We start from the raw sequence: 22,908 nt of genomic DNA, 5'->3' as shown, positions 1-22,908 counted from the left end.
GAATGATATGTATAAAATGCAAATGATTTAGCAGTTATTTATTTAACAATGTATTTCCATTGACCAATTACTGTGGCTAATGCTATATGCTAAGATTCTGGAAATTAATGTATAGTTCAGGACAAAGTTCTTTCAATGAAACTTTGAGTCTAGAATATCCAAATTACATATAGTAATCAATGGAAAAACTGCTTTGTTTGAAAAGTATCAATTTTGGGGGCCATTTATGTTCCCTTCTTTTTAAAAATCAATTTCTGGGGGACTGGAGTAATAGTACAGTGGAGAGAATGTTTACTTGCACATGGCCAGCCCAGATTCTATCCCTGGCATCTCTCACGGTCTCCAGAACACTGCCAGGAGTGATTCCTGAACCCAGAGCCAGGAGTAACCCATAAGCATCACATGGTGTGACCAAAAAAAGCCCCCAAAAAACTCAATTTCTGGGTGGCTAAAGTGCATTCTTTTTCATACAATAAATAGATTTAGGTATAATATTTAGGTATAAATTTAGGCCCAGGTTTAGTCCTCAGCAGCAAAAAGCTCACTGAGCACTGGTTAGAGCAACCCCCAAGCACTGCTGGATATGGCCCCCAAACAAAACTAATAATCTCTTTCTGGGAAACAGAGTTTTGTTCCTAAGTGATTGGTAATCATTAGTGAACGTATTCTATTGAATAATAAACTTTAAATAAATATTTTAAATATTTATTTCAAATATTCAAAAAAAAGTCCTTTGACTCCAAGTGTATATAGATTCAGAAGCACAAAGATATAATAATTTATTTATATACAAGCCTCGGCTTGCTAACTGCGCATGCCTTTTCCAAGTTATCTCAGTTTTCTCGTCTTTAAAGGAAAAATAAGGATTCTTTAAAGTAAGGATAACAATGTTTATACTCTGTTTTAGGGATGGCATAAGCATAAAGAAAGTGAATATATACAGCTGTATGCATGCCCTCCTGGCTTCTAGACACAGTCTTCTGCCCTCTCAGGCTGCATCTTGTTTAGGACCTTACAAGGTTTTCCAGAAATGCTCACTGCTTTACAGATTTGGGCAGTGCTGAGACTCTCTTACTCATGTCCATCCTGGTAGCTCCCAGATGGTTACTAAGACTGGGACTCCAGAAGTAAGAACCAGAAATGAACGCATTCTTAAGAACGGCAGGAGCTGGGAGGGGCAAGTGAAAACTCCTCCTACCTATCCCACCCAGTCTAGGTTGTTCTCAACTGTAAGTCTACAGACTTGGCTCTGAATCTTTTAGCTAACTTTCTGATGTTTTCCCTGCGAAATGGAGCCCTTTTGCTGGTCTCCTCTCTAGATAGGATTTTAGAGATTAACTTGCCCTTACTTTCCTTGCTCCTCGCTCCCACCTCCCCACTCAAAGAAACAAGCATGCCCAGAGGTGTTCTGAGTAATGAGATAATAAATGCGCCTGGCCCATTGTAAACATGCCATAAAAGTGCTATAAGTAATTATTGTGCTGAAATAGACTGTGACTTGAAAGGCTTGATATTCTAGTTCTAGAAAAATATCAATACTGGTCTGGTAGTAGAGTTGGCATGAGAAAAAGTAAACCCAGTTCACATATGGATTTTCCAGAACCCACTGAAAAATAAGTAGAAAAGATAAACACAGAAATCAAGGAGAAGATGAAGCTGCATATAGAAAATACAAGAAAGGGGAGATAACTGTGAGTGCTGGAGCACTCCTAGACTTACTCTGTTCTCTTTATTTCCCAGAAGCTAAGAACTCCAGCAATTTGGATAGATGAAAATATACTTCTTAGAGTTGAAAGTCAGTACATAGTAAAACTATCTACTTTTCCATGCTATTTAGATATTTTTCATTCCTTAGATATTCTCCCACTTTTTTCTCCATGGGCCTAATGACCAACCCACTGAATTCCAAAGAGATGTTGGATAAAGAATCATTGACGAGACATGATTAACTTGGCTAAATGCTAACCCAGTTTTGCAACAAAAACCGTTCATCTCTGCCATTCAAAACTTTGTAAAAGATCTATTCATGGTGTTTTTGCTAATGCAAAAAAATTCATTTCATATTTGTCAGGTATTATTTTTAACATGTGTTTTGTATCACATACAAGAAAGCTCAAATAAAATCTTTCCCAAAAAAACTTGGCCCAATCTGCTGAGTGAGTCTTCCAGCACATCTGGCAACCTCTGTAAAAAATTAACTCAACATCCTGACTCTAGGGATGGATGGCTACGTTATTAACCGGTTTTGCAGAAGCTCCTTATGCAAGTAAGCCAAGGTATATACAAAATATTTTATACCTTCAGACCAATAAATACTGTCTAGTTAGCATACTGCATAAGAAAAACAGCAGGATTTTTATTGGAAATACCTGCATTTATTGAGAGAGGAGAATAGGAGCTACACATTAACTGGCAAGCATATTTAGCAAATTAGATTCTTAGATTCTAAGCTCGAAATTAGATTGGATATCATACTAAATTTTATTTTAAAAAATTAAACATTAAGAATTATTTTATAGAGCAAATTATAACCATATTGATCTTGAATCTGGTACAGATGCTATATAGGGAAGCAGTAAGAACTTTACCCCTCAAACCTCACTTAAAACCTTAAAGAAGTTATTGGAGATAAGTGCAAGGAGAAAAGTACTAAGGAACATATTGTCATTTGAAATGAGAGATATTCCAAATATTTTTCTTTTTTCCTTAAAACACAAGCATAGATATTTGTCCACTGTTTAACTTAGGACTGGAAAAATTATTCCTTATGTTACCATTATACTGTACAATGACCCTGAAATAGCCATACTTATCTTCCCTGAATTCAGAAGGCGAATACCACTTAATTCCAAGTTTTTTACATTTAGCAGAAGTCAGCTTAAACAATTTAGAGATTATGGAGGGGAGGCGGGTGTGGCTTAAAATCTGCTGATACCCCCGTCCTCTCTGCCCTTGTATGGGAACTGGCACTGAAGTTTCTCATCAGAATGTGAGGCCATGATTAAGAATCGCTGAAAAGCAAAATGCCTTATATGGAGAAAAATAAATTTCTAGCAGTACAGCGGCTCTACCATTAAAAAAAAAAATGTTGTGGCTGGAGAGATAGAAAAAAAAAGAAAGAAAAAGAATTTCTAACCAGGCACTAGACTTAAATTCATCATGGACAAACTCGAATGATTTATGAATCGAGCCTGGATCTATGCAGTTTTGAAAATTATTCTTCCCAGACACATATTATAGTATAATCATAGACAAGAGTCTGTAAGATAGAAACAGTCAATAATATTTTTCTAATGAACATCATTAGTAGCAGAGGATAGCCTTAAAAAGTTTCTACATTGCTATACAATGAAAAAAAGATGAGATTAAATAGCCATGCCAAAAGTCAAGTGTCAGATCAGGTCCCAGACTTATTAGGTTGAGGAGTGGATTCCAGACTCCATTTTAAATCACAATACTCCTGTTAGCATGCCTGATTATATGATCATAGATTATAATAACCCCTACAATAATTGAATCCCAAAAGAACCAACTTTAATCTTTATTCTAATGCTAACATTTGCTACCTCTAATTATAACATTGCCAATTTCTCCATTAGGAAGCTAAATTGAAGAGAGATTATGTAACGTTCCCAGAGTCACATACATAGGTAGCAAAATGTAAGGCTCCTATAGTTTTTGCCAGGTCAATATTATACCTCAGCTCATACAGCAATAGCCAATTACGCGTACAACTTTATGCTCAAATTAATGCAAAAAAGCTTCTCAACCACAATGCACATATTATAAACAACATTATTTCTGGCTCTTTTTGTGACATTCTAATAGTCATTTTCCTTCCTTTAGAATTGATTTTCCCATCTACTAGATAATAAGGTTGAACTAAGTCATCTGCTAAATCTATTCTACCCAAAATATTGTCATCCTATGATATATCAACCTTGGCTATTTTAACATCTTTCAAGACCTCCCAAATCAATGGTGTAGTTAACTAACATGTATAGATTGCCCTTTTTTTTTTGGAGTCAGATATCACCTATAAACACCACATCGCAAATAACATTTTACTCAAGAATTTAATGATTTTCTTTAGGTAAGCTATAGAATGATCTGGCCTGAATTGAAGTCAAACTAACTCTACATGCTTACTTTGCATTGTGTTTTAACTTGCAAATGCAGGAGTGTGATTCTGGTTATCTTGCTAAATAAAATATGTAAGATGAATTCATTTCGAATGGCTACAAATTGCCTCACTCTGCTTACATCACTCTGTGTACTGCCACCAAAGCACTTCACTAAATCATCAGCATAAGAAAGTAAATTCCCAAGCCAGAGAGATAAAATAGCCAGTAAGACACTTTCCTTGCATGTGGCCAACCCAGGATTGATCCTCAGAACTCCACATGGTCTCAAGCCTGCCAGGAGTGATCCCTGAGTGAGGGGCCAAGAGTAAGCCCCAAGTACAATCAGGTATGGCCCCTACCCACCCCCAAAAAGGAAGTTTCATGAGAGCAGGGGCATAACTTTCTGGTTTTCATCTATGTCAGTGACTCCTAGCATTGTGACTGTGATACAATGTTAGCAAATATTGACTGCGTTAAATGTCAAGCTGCCGTCATTTCAAAATTGAATATAAATCTAAGTTTAAAGGAATCAGTCTGCAGTGATGTCTTAAAACATAAATGGTCTAGACTCAGGTTCTAGACCTCAAATCACTCACCAAGGTAAGTTCTGTTATAATTTAGACCTCACTTTATCCAAAAGCGGGAAAAGAGATGAAAGTAAAGATCTTTTCCTACTCCCAAAATCTCTGCTCCTCAAAACTCTACTAGTAGTATGAAATGAGAAAAACATCTGATCAATGGGAAATTCCATCATCTACAGCTGCTAAGTTTAAATACCTCAGAAGTTAACACATAATTCCTGCTGAGCCAAGCAGGAAACATAAATAAACAAAGTGAGTTGGTGGTATATTGCCTTAAGCAATTCATGGCTGTAAAGGCCAAACTAAAATCTACCCAAACCAAAACAATGCAAGTGAAATAAGGAAGCAAAAGAAAGAAGAATTGATTAGTAGTACAGCCTCTTCAGAGGCCAAAAGTAGTTTCTTTGCTCCATGTTATAATAAATGTTAAGCAGTTGAATGAGGATAAAACATTAGCTTGCAGAGACCAAAACATGATCTTCAATGAGATATATTGACTAACCTTTAACCCTGCTGTCCAAACTGGCATTTTTATAAGAGGTGGAAGTTGGGGATTGGAGATAGTCACACTTTGGTGATAACTGCTTTCTGAAATAGTGTGGGTAGATTCTCATCCTGCCCGGTGTGGAAGGAAGGGACGTAGCACTGAGGTAAGAGTCTAGAGAAACTGCCCAGGACTATGAATGAGTACCAAAATAGACATATAGTCTGAGAGAGTCAGAGTCTGAGAGAGTCAGATACAACTTTCAGGAGTGTGTGCCCAGCAGGAGATAAGACCTCATCTCCCTCAGGTCTGTCACACCAGTGTTAGTCCAGAATTGTGGTGCTTCTAGGTGAAGGAGACTGTAGACAACTGGCACAGTGCTCATCATCCTCTTCATCACAATTTTGCAAAGCTTTTGAAATATTTTACACTCCTTCATCTTGCCCCAGTTTGTCATTTGTCAAATCTTACTGTCTTTTACAACCGCCCCTTCCTTTCCATTTCACCGTCCCCACCCTCACCATGCTCCCCTTCATTTTCCTCTGATGATGCAGCCACTCTTAATCTCCTCAGCACTGCTATTTTTCTGACTCTCGTCTTTCACACTGACTGCCAAGACTCCTGAAGTCTCTCAACTGTAAGGAGATATTACCATTCAAAGCGTTCCACCAGTCTCTCAACTGTAAGGAGATATTACCATTCAAAGCGTTCCACCATTCTGTTTCTACTCGTTTCTGGTCATTTCTCCCAGGAGCCTTTTTTTCCCATGAAATCGTTCCACAGTTTCCTAACACAGTCTGTCAAGTCTCACACTCCCACACCTCAGGGTATCATGTCCTGCTGGCCTGAAATAACTTTCTTCTGCCTGCCCACCAATCCCCTTGCTGCCAATATTTTAAAACTTGTCCGCAACTCCTTTTTTTAAGGTAGCTTGATTAACAACTCTTCTCACAATTGCTTCCTCATAAATTCTGACAAAATTTAGAGACTACCACAAACTTCATGTTCTGTTTAGAGGCCCTCTCAGTGTCTGTGTTGCTCTATGGATATGCCGATCCCCATTCAGAATATAAAGTCCTTTGCACTCGATGAGTTCTTTTTTAATCTTTAAACAAGGAGAGTGTCTCAGCCTTAGAAAATGCTCAATAAATACTTGTTGATAGTAATCCTATACAAGAGAAACATGCAAGAATTTTTCTTCTTGGACACACAGAACTGAATTCAGAATTAGTTTGTGCATAATGTCTTTCCATGCTGTATAAAGTTCAGGGAACACTTTCTTAAACCCTCACTCAAGAAGTTTGAGAAGCAAATTTATCTGCCTAAATATGAAGTGCACTTGCTTTCTTTAAACTTGAACATGTAAGCTGAAATGGGAGAAAGCTTACTTCTCTGGGTATTTTAAAGACAAGTGTTTTGAAAGTTTCTATTGTGTTAGAGGAAGAAACAATGACATTGGCAAACCTTGCTAAGGTGAAATATAGGAAATTATACGTGAATTTTTTGTACTAATTTAGAGAGGATAACAATAATGAATGTTTGTCAGAAAATTGTTCTGATCTATTTTTCTTATGCCATTATGATAGATGATTCTAAATTTATATTTGAATCTGTAGTATTTTTAACTTTGTAATTTCAGATTGCATGAGGTGGAATAAATGAAAAGGACTTTAATCCATTCCTTTCTAGAAATCCTGACAATATTACAACTTTCACCTAGGGGAGACAGCACAGGGCTCAGGGTACATGTTCTACATGTGTGTGACCCCGGTCAATTTCCATAACCACATTTTTCCCCAAACATTTCCACATATGATGCCTAACACCACATATAATCCCCTGAGCACTAATAAGAGTAATTTTTGAGCACAGAACAAGAGTAAGCCCAGAGTACCGCAAGGTGTGTCTCCCAAATCAAGAATTTTTTTAAAAGGTCTCTACCCTTCTAATGCTCTCATGATATAGTCACTGTCATCCTGTTGCTCATTGATTTGTTCGAGCGGGCACCAGTAATATCTCTCATTGAGAGACTTATTGTTACTGTTTTTGGCATATCCAATACACACGGGTAGCTTGCCAGGCTCTGCCGTGCGGGCTCAATACTCTCGGTAGCTTGCCGGGCTCTCTGAGAGGGGCGGAGGAATCGAACTTGGGTTGGCCGAGTGAAAGACAAAAGCCCAACTGCTGTGCTATGGCTCCAGCCCCTCATGATATAGTAACTTTCTTTATGCTATGTTTTTGGGGGTTGCCACACTCAGCAATGCTCAGGGGTAACTCCTGTATTTGTGCTCAGGAGTCACTCCTGACAGGCTCAGGGAACCATATGGGATGCCAGGGATCAAACCAGGGTCAGCTGCATGCAAGGCAAGCAACCTTTCCACTGTACTATCACTCCAGCCTTGGGTATAGTAATTAATAGAAGTATATTTAAATTTCAAAACTATAGTGATTAAGAATTCTACAATGGTCTTTTCCCTTCATATTTTAAATTGTATCAAGAAAGAAATTGTCAGTCCTTTCCTCTCAGGAACCTATTGGAAGTAGATGGACAAATAATACCAACACTGAGACTGGAGAGTTAATACAGAGGGTAAGCACCTGCTTTGCACATATGTGACCCTGGTTCAATCCCTGGGATCGCATATGGGTCCCCAAGTACCATCAGAAGTGATCATGAAGTACAGAGCTAGAACTAAGGCCTAAGAATCTCTGGATGTGGCCCCCAAACAAAAAATAATGTTACCACGTATAAGAGAAAAATTATTTTCATGATATTTCCCCCAAAGAATAATTTATAGATAAGTGGGGGTACTTTCCACTGACTTTCACAATTTTAAATGGTCTATTTTTAAATTCAGTTCCAAATTTCTCTGCAGTCAGACTAGTGCTATTACTTCAGAACTCTTGTCAGCCATTTATTAAATAAATAAATTTAATAAACTTTATTTACTTTGATAAAATTCAATTATTGAAATTGCTCGCTATGGTACTGGCCTGTGGTTAGCAACAAAAAAAGTCATCAATTACAGGACCAAAGAGATAACATTGGGTTAAGGTGTTTGCTTTATAAATGCCCAGCCTTAGTTCAATCCCTTGCACCCACATATGGTCTTCAGGGCACCTCCAAAAGTGAACCCTGAGCACAGAGCAAGGAATAAGTCTGAGCACCGCCAGGAGTGGCCCAGCCTATCCCTTTCCAAAGTCTTTAGTTAAAAACAAATTCTAATAAATTATAAGATAAAGTACCTAAAATTTTCTTTAAAATATCCCATCCTGAAAATAGGGGTAACAAGTCCAATAAGATTAGTAAAATGTTGATCATTGTTAAAACTGGTTTATAGGTTAGTTATAGGTACATACAGGTTTATTATGTTTATTTATGTGTGCTTGAAATTTACATAATTATTATTTATGTATATTATAAATTTAATATAATTATGAATTTATATAATTATTTAAAACTGTAATTTTTGTTGTTCTTGTAGTATTATCACCTCTCATTTTAGTTTTAAATTTATTTTTAATTGAATCACTGTGAGATAAACCGTTACAAGGTTGCTCATGACCGGTTTCACTCATACAATGTTTTGGCACCCATCCCACCACGAGTGTACATTTCCTACCACCAATGTCCCCAGTTTTTCTCCCATCACCCACCCCCATTCAGCCTGTTTCTATGGCAGGGACTTTCCTTCTTTGTCTCTCTCTCCCTTTTGGCATTGTGGTTTGCAATACAGATACTGAGAGGTTATCATGTTTGCTTCTTTACCTCTTTCAGCACCAGTTCTTATCCAGAGTTATTATCACCTTTTAATCAATTTTCAATCATGTTTCCAAGATGTGTGTTTTATGGTATGCCCTTTTCCTAGGAGAGAGGGAAAGAACCAGCAAGCTAAATGTGGATATATTCAGGAGTCAGTCCAAGTACTACCACATTTCTACCACTAACACTCTACCAAACTGCAGGGGTCTTGTGAAGTCTTGTAAGATTGGCACCTGATAATGAATTTCTTCACTTCTATAAAATAATTAAAACTGCAGGAGTTATTGGCTATAGGTTCTTGTTTATAAACTGTCACAGTGTATTATGACATTAATGAATTTGCATAGACTTATGTTGAAAAGAAATGCCATGTACTCCAGAGTGTTTTTGCAGCCATAGTGATGCTAGGGAATCATGAAGAGCAACAAATTATACTTACATGCTACCACTGCATGTAACACAGAGAATAAGAAGGAATTATTGAAGACTGAATTTTAAAAGGAGCAGCTTTAGAATGGGGATGTAGCTCAGTGGCACAGCACTTGCCTTGCATGTGTGAAGTCCTGAGTGTATCCCCAGTGCTGCAAAATAAATAAATAAACAGAGAGAGCAGCTTTGATATGTAGAATATTCTTCAAGCAAATAGACATAGCTATTTATATGTAAATAGAACTTGAGGAATGGCATTTGTTTGATCTACACTAAAATGCAGGATGGTTAGAGATCTATGGAGAACAAAACCATTCATACTTGACAATTTTCCCACTTGGAGTGAAAGTCATAAAATAAATTAGGCCTCTTGAAAATAAAAAGGTACAGAAAAGTGACAGTAATAGTCGTTCTCCCTAAGCCTCAACCCTCAAGCCAACTATGTTTAAAGGTTTTTTTCTAGCCCTGGTCTGGTTATTCCTAAATGATTTGCTCCACGGGGGATGACTTCTGGGGAAGAGCTTCAGTAGAAAACTATTCCTTTACTATTTCATTTATATTAAATAATAATATTAAAACAATTTCATGGGATGCAGTAGAGGGTAAGAGGACCAGTTGCTACTAATGGAGGTAAGAAAATATGATTCTTTCAAAGACCTGAAGTATTGCTTTATGAAGGAGAGTATGTCCCTGGTAAAATTTGAGTCAGGGAAGAATATTTCAGGGATCCAGATTTCAGTTCAATTTAAAAAGTACGGTTCTAACAGTTAATTTCAAAGTTAGTCAAGTATTTTGTGTGTTTTTCAGTGCTGCTCAAAGTGTCATACATGGAATGGTGCTGATCTGTTTTATTTGGAAGGTGGGAGGTTGTAGTATGGGTCATGTTTGGTGGTGCTCAGGAGCTACTCCTGGCTATTTACTAAGAGGATCTTACACAGTACCAGAAACAGAACAGGAGTTGAGCAGTTACTAGGCAAGCATGTTAACCCCCATACTCTCTCCAGCCCACTGCTAGTATCTATCTATCTATCTATCTATCTATCTATCTATCTATCTATCATCATCATCATCATCATCATCATCATCGTCCTGTTGATCGATGAATTTCTTGAGCGGTCTCAGTAACGTCTCCATTCATCCTAGCCCTGAGATTTTAGAAACCTCTCTTTACTCGTCCTTTCCAATGGTGCCGCATTGGAGGCTCTTTCAGGGTCAGGGGAATGAGACCCATCATTGTTACTGTATTTGGCATATTACTATGCCATGGGGAGTTTTCAAGACTCTCCCATGTGGGCAGGAAACTCTCAGTAGCTTGCCAGGTTCTCCCAGAGAACTAGGCCTTAAGATGTCGCCTAGTCCACAAAGCGGCCATGCACTTCCAGGAGCTTGGTTTTATAGTCTTTATAGCCTCAGTTTAATGCTATTATTATCAGTTTCACCTTTAAGCTCATGATTTCTTAAATTAAAATAATTATCACTGTATCACTGTCATCCCATTGTTCATCCATTTTCTCGAGCCGGCACCAGTAACATCTCCATTCATCCTAGCCCTGAGATTTTAGCAGCCTCTCTTTACTCGTTCTTCCCAACGGTGCCTTTTTCAGGGTCAGGGGAATGAGACCCATCATTGTTACTGGTTTTGGCATATCAAATACATCACAGGGAGCTTGCCAGGCTCTGCCATTCGGACAGAATACACTCATAACTTGCTGGGTTCTCTGAGAGAGAGAATTAGACAATAAAAGGTACCTTACTGGAGCTTTGTTTTATAATCTCTGGATCTTGGCCATTGATGGGATTATATGGTGCTGGTGGGGGGGCAGTTTGTGGGGGGGGGCAGTCCAGTGGCTGCCTAGCTACTGGAAAATGGGGGATCTGGGTGGAGGAGGTCCAGTCCCAATTGGAGCAGGTCTGGAGATCTCAGCTCCAGGTCCCGCAGACCTGGGTTCCTCTGCCGGTTCCTTCATGCCTGAGGCTTGCCTACTCTCCATACACTCAGACAAAATAATTATAGTATGAAAAATTTCATCAAAAATCAGCCTCCATGTGACCAGAGTGATAATACAGTGAGTAGGGCATTTGCCTGGTACAAGACTGACCCAGGTTTGACTGTCAGCATCCCATATAGTTCCTGGAGTACTGCCCGGAGTGATCCCTTAACCTAGAACCAGTAATAAGCCCTGAGCACAGCCATGTGTCACTCAAAAAACAACAATAAATTCAACTTTCCTACAAATATATCAGATATTTTATTTAATCTACTAACAGTCATAGGATGTCATTCATTTCTAGTTCTTTCCTTGTTAAGAAAACAAGATGAAATCTATCCTTTTTGAGTGTACAATCCAACAGTATTGGCTCAGGCATAATGTTGCTCAGGACTCAAGAATTCACAAAATTGTAACTTTATTCCATTAGATAGCACTACCTCATTCCCCATTTTCCCACTTCTTGGCAACTGCATTTGATTTGCTCTATAGTTTGACTACATCAGAGAGCATTCTCTATAGGCAGTTTTCTGCATATTTGTCCTACTATGTCTAGCTTATTTCACTTAACAAGTCTAAATTTCATCCAAGTTGCTGCATATAGCATGGTTTTCTTCTCTTTAAAGTATTTATACACTACATTTTATTTATTAATTTATCAATCTATAGATTTGGGGGGAGTTGAGCCACATCTAGCAGTGCTCAGGGCTTACTCCTGGCTCTGTGTTCAGGGATCACTCCTGGCAATGTGTAGGCAAACTTTTGACATGCCAGGAATTGAACCCAGGTAGGATCCATGCAAGACCAGAGTCCTACCTGCTATACTATAATTCCAGCCCCCATTCATAGATATTTAAGTTGTTACTATATCTATAATGCTATGGGTATGCAGATTCAAGACAGTCTGGTTTTTACAGATTCTTTGATATTGATTCATAACAAGAGAAATTGCTAGTGCCAGATTATAAATTGATGCTCTGCTTTATTCATCCATAGATTTTTCCATGAAAAGAAGGGTCAATGAAACTAAACAATACACTTAGTGGCACTCTTGATTACTTTGACTATCACTATAATAGAAGGAATTTCACCATTAAGTAGTAAAGACTAGAAAATTTTTTCAGTAATCAAATTATTACACTACAAAATTTAGTGTCTGTTTTAACATCAAAAATACCCCCCAAGAAACAAAACAAATAATCAAATGAAAATTAATTTTAAAAATTTATTTTTAAGAGCTACTTAAAAACAGAACATTAAAATTAGCTTTTCTTTAAAACTACTCACAATTCACATCTTGATGGATTGTATCCCTTCTTCCAACGTCCTCTCTGATAAGATTATAGTTTTATAGCCTTTGCATTACATCCTAATAAAGTAAGTAGGCTATATCCAGACACCACTGACATTAGGTTTGGAAATGTGACTTTTGGGGGAGCGGGGCTGGGGGGCTGGTTGAAATGTTAGTAGACTTTGCATGAACTAAAGTTCCAAATGTGCTCTCAGGGTATTTAGAACCTAATCATGGTCTCTTGCCCTTTTGCCATTTAGATAAGCTGGTCCCAAAGCAGAGAACTAAAACTGAACTAGGCCCATGGGTTGAAGATCCAATCTGACCTAAAAATCTAAAAATCCACAGGAATAAATACATATTATTAGCGACTGAAATTTGTGTTATTGTGTATTAGATAACATTTTTCTTAGAATTATGGCTAATTTTTATTAAGGCCACACCCAGAGGTATTTTGGGCTTTCTCCTGGTTCTGTGCTCAGCGATCACACCTGGTAGGGCTCAGGGGTTCATATACAGTACAGGGGATCAGATCTATGTCAGCTGAGTGTAAGGCAGGTGCCTTGCATAGTGTACTATTTCTTTAACTCCTCTAACTGATGTATTTGAAATATTATTTTCCTTTCAAAGTTCAGTTTGTTAGTATGATTTGTTAGATCATTAGAAAAGATCTGGTGTGGTACCAGAATGATAGTACAGTGGGTAGGGGATTCGCCTCGTACATGGCCAACCTTAGTTCCATTCCCAACATTCCATATGGTTCCCTGAGCTCCATCAGGAGTAACCCCTAAACACTGCTGCATTCAAAGAGTAACCCTTTGAATTTTGGAGGGGTTACTCCAAAAATCAAAAAGAAAGAAAAAAGAAAAGATCTGGTGAGGTTACTTCTGATGATTGCCATAAACACAAAGGTTTGGGGCAGAGAAATGAATAGCTCCTCCTTATTTTTTGTTTTGTCAGACTATGTAAGAAAACTGCCAGTTCTGTTATTGAGGAGTTCAAAACACATTTTGTGTGATGAGTGTCTTTATACTAATAAGTTTGCTAATTATTCAGGACTGTGGCATACTGTGCACAAGGTGAGGAAAAGGGAAGAGAGTTCTATACCCAAGTACTGCAGCAGCCATGAACCTCCAGCAAGCCTAAGGTCACCAGTATTTCCAGTTTTCCCAGAATTAAAAGATTTCCAAGATATCCAAGATATTGGACTTCCAGTGCTAAAACCAGCACTGTCCTTGTAAACCAGGATGGTTGAAATCCCTAATCAGGGCACTGATAAGTCATATATGCTAGCCTCAGGTTGGACTCTTACCTTTATAGCTGGAAGCCAGAAACAGCAAACTCATAAAATCATTTTCACAACATTCCTTTTCTTCTTATGTTTTCAAGGTGAAAGAGCCATGTAGTCATGCCGGCATCCTGACCAAGCCTGATCCAAGAACCTACTGGACTAATGATGATTCAGGTATATTTGGAGGAAATGCAGTTCAACCTTGCATTTTTTCTTCTCTGTTACTAAAGCACAGGAACTATCAGGATCAGCTTTGTAAGTAATGAAGGAGCAGACGAGTAGGTCTACGTACCACATGAACTTGGGGAGAAGAGAAATGGGTAGAGCACTAAATTGAGCAAGTATAATGGTCCATTCCTCTCCAAGCAGGAAGGATTAAAATCTCTCATGATTTGTAATATAACTTCATAATGTGCAAAGGGCAAGTATGACTTCCATTATTGAATGGGAGCAGAGACAATACCTTAAGGTGCCTAGGAGCTCCTGGCTCTGTGCTCAGAAATCACTTCCAGTAGTGCTCCAGAAACCCTGCAGTGCTAGGGATCAAACCCAGAAGTCCTACATGCAAAGTATGTGCTCAGCCCATTAAGCTATGTCTCTGGTCCATGACTTGCATTCTTAACCCAGGAGTATAAATCTAATCAGAATAAGAAGAAATATTACTTTCTAAGATCTCAAAATAGGCTTCAAGTTGTATAACTTAAAATGACAACCAATCAAAAGGTGTGTTCTAGAGGAGCTGGAGTGATAGCACAGCGGGTAGGGCGTTTGCCTTGCACGCGGCCGACCCAGGTTCGATTCCCAGCATCCCATATGGTCCTCTGAGCACTGCCAGGGGTGATTCCTGAGTGCAGAGCCAGGAGTAACCCTTGTGCATTGCCAGGTGTGACCCAAAAAGCAAAAAAAGGTGTGTTCTAGAAAGATACGTTTTCGTTCTTTTATACATAAACACACTGCACTATGAGACCTAATTGCATGAAGCAAAGGCATTGGAAATGCAAATAAAAGGTTAAGCAAAAAAAGCTAAAATAATTCAGAGAATGATACTAGAGCTCTCACCTTTTCTAATTAGAGAGGGTCTAATTAAGTAGAGAACTAGTGGTGATACCTAATAACTGTATTAGATCTCACAGCTTTACAATGTGCATTCACAAGAACCTAGAGCTTTTGGCACCTCGGGAAGCAGGCAACTTTTCACTATGCCTGAATGAGATGGGGTCAGAACTGAAAGAAGTTAACTGAGTATTCAAAACTCATACCCGTAAGAGACCCATGCACAGAGCAGGTAGGAGAACCTATGCCACCTCCTAAGAAGAGAAAGCTGGTCCTCTGGAAAGCATCTTGGACAAAATCTGTGCTTTAATCCTTCCTTCATGAAAGAGAACTAGAAATTTTGCCTGTTAGCAGAAGTGAGATGGGTTGAGAATGAGAAAAAAAGAACTCTCTAAGGTTTATGATCTAAATTTATTTTTCAATTTTATTTGTCAAAAAAATCATTCGTTTCTGCATTACATTATTTTAAAAAGAGTGTAAGAATCACAAAGCAAATTGGCATCCAATATGCCATCATGGTCATTTATTATTTTTACAGCCCTCCAAAAAAAACCTACCATAATTTACTTGCTAATATTGTTTTGTAAAGAGAATGCAATGGTGAAAAAGGGTGAATATGACAGATCCAGAAAAGTAATGCTCAAGTTGTTTTTGAGGAGCAGAAGAAATTACATACACGAAAAACTAGAACGTATTGAGAAATAAAAATGTTCCAGATCTACTCTCTTTTTATAATTTTTATTTGATTACGGTGAAGGGGGCAGGGGGCAAGGTTTGAGGCCATACCTGGCAGTGCTCAGGGGTTCTTTCTTTTTTGGGGGGGGGGGGTCACACCCGGCAATGCACAGGGGTCATTCCTGGCTCATGCACTCAGGAATTACTCCTGGCGGTGCTCAGGGGACCATATGGGATGCTGGGATTCGAACCTGGGTCAGGCGCGTGCAAGGCAAACGCCCTACCCGCTGTGCTATCGCTCGAGCCCACAGGGGTTATTTCTGCCTCTCTGCTTTGAAATATCCCATGACAGTCCTCAAAGGACCATCTGTGGTGCCAGGGATTTGAACCACAGTCATAACCATGCAGCCTTACCTCCTGTATGATCTCTTGACCCCTAAAACTTATTATTTTTATGCTACTGACAGGGTTTTAAAGATATAGTGTCCCTCTTGCAGTATCTCATCTAGTGAAAATTGTCCCATTAACTCATTCTCAAAGTATAGCTCTATATTCAGTTTTGGCAAGTGGAGATTGCTGTGTAATCAGTTACTGAGATTGGAATGTTAAAAAACCCACTATGGTGATGAAGTTCTCTTTTGCTTCTATTAAATTGGTCATTTTGTTTTGGATTTTTTGTTTTATTTTGCTTTCTGTGTGTTTCTACGAAGTATATGTGCTCATAATTGTCATGATTTCCTGGTGTCTTTTTAATTTTTGGTGTTTTTCTTTTCTCTGATATTAATTTACCTAGGCTAGTCTTTTTTACAGGGAGGTGGTGGTTTGAGGGTACACCCAGCAGTGCTCAGTGTTTACACCTGGCTCTGTGCTCAGGGATCACTCCTGAAAGTGCTTGCAGTACCAAATAAGGTGCCAGGGATGAAACCTGGGTCAGCTACATGCAAGGGAAGAACCTTATCAACTTTACTGTCTCTCCCACCAAAACTAGGTCTTCGTGTGTGTGTGTGTGTGTGTGTGTGTGTGTGTGTGTGTGTGTGTGTGCTTTTTGGGTTACACCCGGAGATGCACAGGGATTACTCCTGGCTTTGCACTCAGGAATTACTCCTGGCTTGAAGGTACCAAATGGAATACTAGGAACTCGATCCGCCGCATGTCCTACCCACAGTACTATCTCTTCAGCCCCTAGGTCTTTTTATGCTTACTCTTTATATGTTATATATTTGTCATCCATTTATTTTCTACTTAAATGTCCCTTAAATTGCTTTCCCATATACCTTGTAGACTTGTTTTTCTTTTATCATATCCAAAAATCTCTTGTTTATTTGAAATGTTTAGATTATTTAGAGTTAATGTCATTGTTGATGCAATTATATATAGCCATATCATCTTATTACTTGTTTTCATATGTCCTTTTCAATCTTACCAGCTTTTCTTGACTTCTGAACTATCTGGGGCGGGATGGGGGGAGGGGATTAGGAGTCAATATGGTTGTATCTATTGAGTTAAAAGCTACTCTTGGGATTTCAATAAATCACTTCAAATTTTCACAAATCATTGATGTGAACCGACCTCCCCTCCTTCCATACTTTTTCAGCATGATTATAATGTAGACACATATATGTATACCTCTGTACATAATTTATACACATAAGATAAGCCTTATACTACTGTGTATGTAAAGAAAAGCCACTTTTACTATTTTTCCAGACATTTGCCACTTCTAGTTTTTGAGGGCTGCACCCAGCAATACTCGGGGCTAACTCCTGGCTCTTGACTCAGAAATTACTCCTGGCTGTGCTCTGGGGACCATGTGAGATGCCAGAGATCAAACGAGGGTCAGTGGTCTGCAAGGCAGATACCCTATTCGATGTACTATCACTCTGGCTTGACATTTGCCATGTCTGCTATTGTTAATTCCTAAAAAGTAGTTTTCCTCTGGGATCCAATTTTCTTAGCTCTGATTAACTTGTTTTAGCATTTCTTTTGTTAAAATATTTCTGACAGTATCTCTTAGTTTTCTTTCATAGATGAAAATATTTTATTTAATTCTTGAAGGCCTATAGTGCTAGCTACATAATTCGGGGTGAGTGATTTTTCTCATTATTAAAGATTTTGGTCCCTGGTTTCCTGGCTGCTGTCATTTCTGATGAGAAGTCAGTGATCGTTTAAATTATTACTCCCATGAATGTAGTGTGTTTTCTTTATAAGCTGCTTTAACTGCCTTTTTTAACTTGGTTTTTGACTCTGATGTGTTTGGACTAGAAGATATACATCCATCCAGTTTAAGAAATACATTTTTCTTTTTTCTTTACTAGTCATTGACTTGGAGTTTAAATCTGAGGGGGGCTATCATTTCTCCTATATTTTCTACACTCAGCATGACTTTACTTCTTCAGCATATATGCATTATAAAACTTTCTCTGTGTGCCTTCAATTCTAATAAAAGCAAAACTAAGCTAACGTGGTTCTTTTGCAACATAAATATTTAAGGGCCTGTTAAAGATTCTTTACAAAATATAGCATTCTTTGATGCAATGATACCTAAAATAATGTTTATACTTAAAATAGCTTTGATACAATAATTCCCTATTTACTTCTGAGAAATATATTTTAGTTACTAGAGTATTTTCATCCAAAGCCAGGCATAATCAGATAATAGTTTGCCTATTTAATCTAGTGTATAGTTTCATGATACTGTTTCAGTAGTATTAGATACTAAGGATAACTAGTCCACATTCCTTGATAGAAAAAGCTTAAAATTGTTTTATTCTGAACAAGGAATTACCAAGACATAGTTTACTTTAAAATCTACTCTGCTTAGATTTTCATATTGATTCTTTTATCCCCCCTGCCTTCATTTTTATTTTTCTATTTTTTTTTAAATCCCATTTTATTGACTCATCATATTCTCTGTGTTTCTGTGTGACTGCCAGAAATCAGGACTGTATACTCAGTGGCCATATGCAGATACTGGAAGTTAAGAGAAAGAAAAGTAATTTTTTATTTTACATGACATAAAATTAGCAGATGAGGGCTGGGAAGATAGTTAAGAGTGTTGGAGCATGTGTCTTGAATAGCGAGACCCCACATTCAGTACCCAGTATCTGTGGTCACCTGAACAATGCCAGATATAGTTCAGGCAGCTCACATGCCTGCTAAGTCCGACACTGAATCCCACATAACAAGACTAAGAACTATGAGGAGTGGACTCAGGTCCCCCTGATCATTGCTAGGGAGCCCCCTCAAAAAAAAAAAAAAAGGAAAAGGAAAAGAAAAAAAGAAGTAGCATATGCTAGCCTTAAACTGGAAGGGAAACGTAAAGAAAATTGATCACCTATAATCCTGTCATTTTCTTTTTAATTATTGAACTTGCCTCTCATTCATGCATTCCCAGCATTTGTTCTGACAGTAGGAAAACAGGCCACACAAGTTCAGGCTCTCTTAAGAGCCTGTTAAAACTGTTGTCTTTGATTTTAGGGTTTGAAACTTAAGTTGTTTGTTTTTGCAGAACTTTCTTTTTCAATTGTTAGTCCTACAGAGGCTTGTAACATCCTCTTAAATTAGAATTTCAAGCTAACATGAGTTCCCCACATTTTAGAATGTATGTTTTTCCCAGTACTATTATCCAATAGATAATAGTCTATGCTTAGAGGAAGCTCAATATTGAAGTCGTATTAAACAACAAAGTTTTGGTGGTGGTGGTGGTGGTGGTGGTTTTTGTTTTGTTTTGTTTTTTGTAAAGGTCATGATTTTAACTGAGAATGCTTTTTAAACTGAGCACTCTTTGTTCAATAGGAAAACATAATTTCTCCCTGGGCTTTTACTTAAAACCCTTTTGTAGCAGAAAAAAGTGGATTGTACCTTTGGGACTTTCAAAACATCTAGATTTCTTATAAGTAAAAATTAAATATCAAGAATCATTCTTGTTCCAACTTTCCCCAGAGACATCAATTAATATTTTCATGATTGTACATTACTTCAGTACATTTTAAAATTTCTAGTCCAAAAATATCTATGAAGTGATACATTTATATTTATTTGAGATCAGTGATAGCTTATGAACCATGTTAAACTAAAATAACTTAATGTTTGAAAACATGAACTCAGAAACATTTTAGTATTTTATTTTATTTTTTTATTTTTGCTTTTTGGGTCACACCTGGCAAGTGCAGGGGTTATTCCTGGCTCTCCACTTAGGAATTGCTCCTGGTGGGGTGCCAAGGGCCCATATGGAATTCCAAGGATTGAACCCTGCTCAGCTGCATGAAAGGCAAATGATATACTCATGATACTATCACTCCAACACCACATTTCAATATTTTAAGAAACATATAATTGGATCACTGAATTAATATAGTATGGACTGGAGCGATAGCACAGCGGGTAGGGCATTTGCCCTGCATGCAGCCAACCTGGGTTCGATTCCTCTGTCCTTCTCTGAGAGCCCGGCAAGCTACCGAGGGTATCCTGCCTGCACTGCAGAGCCTGGCAAGCTACCCGTGGCATATTCAATATGCCAAAAACAGTAACAACAAGTCACATAATGGAGATGTTACTGGTGCCCGCTCAAGCAAATCGATGAACAATGAGAGGACAGTGCTACAGTGCAGAATTAATATAAGGAGAAAGAGGACTTTATAAAAAGTGAAGAAAAACAATTTTAGAATTTTTTTTTATAAAACAAAATTTGAATCAAACAGATAACTCAATATGCAGAGTGCATGCCAGCATGCTTTGTAAACAGGAAGCCGTAGTCCTACCTCAGCTCTGCCTGGTCCCACAGCACTGACAGGAATGACCCTGAAGCACAGAGCCAGAGTAGGACCTGAGCACTACTGTGTATGGCCCCCAAACCCAAATAAGCAAAAGACTGATAACATATTGAGAAAACAGTTGCTTCAAGTACACCCTTATCTAGCAAAAAAGAAAATCATGAAATAAGCAAAAGGCTGTTAACATATTGAGAAAACAATTGCTTCAAGTACACCCTTATCTAGCAAAAAAGAAAATCATGATAAGAAGTAAACACACTTGGCTTACATGGAAACTCTCTGTCGGAAATACTTTGTCCAGTGTATACTTTGCCTCTTACCTTTAGAGATATACCAGTTAGCGAACATCTGTGAATATGCTCCCAGTGGTTCAGTAAAGTGGGGAATGAGGGTGGTAGACCTGAGAAAAAAAAGTGTTTCCACCTTTCTGCTCAATCTACCTTAGTCACTAAGCATTCAGGGACAAAAAAATATGCTGCAAGCACCAACATGGCACAACGTTCATGCCCCACAGCTTCCACAAGGCAGCGGTCAAACTTTGTCGATGTTGTTCTAAAAGAAGTGATCCCTGCCACAATATTATGACTCAGGTAGCTATGAACTCGGGCTGTAGCAAGCTCCTTTCAGAAAAGGAAAATCAGTCCCAACCTCAGCACAGGCATTCTGGGTCCATTGCCTTTACCTTTCGGCGGGGGGGGGATGGGGGGGGAAGGAGAAGGTAAAATAATGAAGCAAGGTAGTATTTCATTGAACAAACCTAGAAAGATGTGAATGGTGGCGGGGGAGGGGGGGCGCGGAGGGAGAAAAGAAATAAATGTTCAAGAGGTCTTGAAAGAGCAAGCAAAGAGACAAAACAAAGATACATCTTCAAGGGAGAAAACTGGCTTCGAAAAGCAAGCCCCACATGATATTTGGAGGTTTTACACAATGTATTCAAATGTTTTTTCCCCATGAAGTTATATATGCATAAAAATGAGTCCCTGTGTTGTCACATTCCTGCACTGGTGATGGTTCCATCATAATCTCATTCTTGCGCCGATGGTTTTTTATAATCTCTGATTCTTCTGCAGCTTCTTCTTTCTTGAGGAGTCCACCTTTCTCTGGGTGGGGCCTTGGATTTCTATGTTTGGTGGTGCCTGGGTTTCTCTATGCCAAAGACCTCGGGATTTGCATGTCAACGGATGTTGTCTTTGTGCTACTGGGGCCTAGGAAATCTCTTCTTTAAGTTTTATTATTTCTCTAAAGATCATTACCAGGGCCCCTTACCTATCCACCTAGAGAATTGGGCTCATTTAGTCATATCCTAATTATAATAAAGGGTGATCATCTCAGTGATAAAAGTCACCCAGGATTATGTAATGTCACCAATTGGACACTGAGATGGAGCTAGGCTTTGGAAAACATGGGACACAGCTCTAAGAACTTTGTTCTTGTATAGGCTGCTTTTGACTTCCCCTGCTTCACCAACGCAGATTCTTCAAAATTGAACTTATTTTTCAACCCCTCCATTTTAGATCTAGTAACCACAATCCTTCTTAGTTTTGTATGTTTCAGTCAACTGATCTCACATCAGAGAGAATCGGTTGGCCAGTCAAGAACTCCTGATGGGCCAGGAATGAAATAGAAGGAAATAGCTCAGGGTTTACTTAGTATCTGTTGTAGTGAGTACTGTGATGTCTTGATTAAGGCCACCTGAGTTTGCTACTAAATGTATTGCCTATCAATTAACTGCACATTTGGGGGCAAGTGATGTCACCCTTTTTGTGCTACCATTTCTTTTACCTTCAAAATTAAAATATTAACAAGAGATCACAATGATTTGTAAGGACTAAGAAAATAATGGGCTGGAGCAATAGCACAGTGGGTAGGCGTTTGCCTTGTACATGGCCGATCGGGGTTCAATTCCTCTGTCCCTCTCGGAGAGCCCCACAAGCTACTGAAAGTATCTCGCCCACACAACAGAGCCTGGCAAGCTACCCGGGGAGAATTCCATATGCCTAAAACAGTCAGAACAAGTCTCACAATGGAGACATTACTGGTGCCCACTCAAGCAAATTGATGAGCAACGGGATGACAGTGACACAGTGAAAGAAAATAATGCCCAGATTTTTATGGACATAAAAATGTGTTATGGTCAATTTATGTTAGTTCTTCAAACTTGGAGAATGGATTATAATTTATAAAAATATGAATACAAATCTCCTTTCACTATGTATTTTACAAGCTATAGGTTGGAAGAAAGCATCATATTTACATTACTGTTACTGTGTCAAGCTTTACTTCACCTCTAGCTAGTTATTCTCACTAACCACTAAGTTCATCACACTGTATTTCATTATCTATGTCGCCAGACACAAGACTGATAAGCTTCTTGAAAATAGACATATGGCTGGGCAGGAATCCTCCAGCTGGAGAGAACCTTTCGACTTTAACTAGACCTTTAGATAAAATAACACC

The 22,908-nt window shown here is 38.4% G+C and overlaps 1 protein-coding gene across 1 annotated transcript in view; it reads left to right on the top strand.

Moving 5' to 3' along the window:
- SGK1 (serum/glucocorticoid regulated kinase 1) overlaps positions 1-22,908 on the top strand; it is a 133,253-nt gene that overhangs the window by 80,413 nt on the left and 29,932 nt on the right. The window contains exon 3 of the mRNA XM_012932864.2: positions 14,050-14,125. Coding sequence (XP_012788318.2) covers positions 14,050-14,125 — 76 coding nt within the window. The remainder of the gene's footprint in view (positions 1-14,049; positions 14,126-22,908) is intronic.

The sequence above is a fragment of the Sorex araneus genome, chromosome 4 (assembly GCF_027595985.1).
Source record: "Sorex araneus isolate mSorAra2 chromosome 4, mSorAra2.pri, whole genome shotgun sequence".
Classification (NCBI taxonomy): Eukaryota; Metazoa; Chordata; class Mammalia; order Eulipotyphla; family Soricidae; genus Sorex; species Sorex araneus.
Note: the sequence above shows the minus strand (reverse complement) of the source record. Positions and strands in the feature narration are given on the sequence as shown.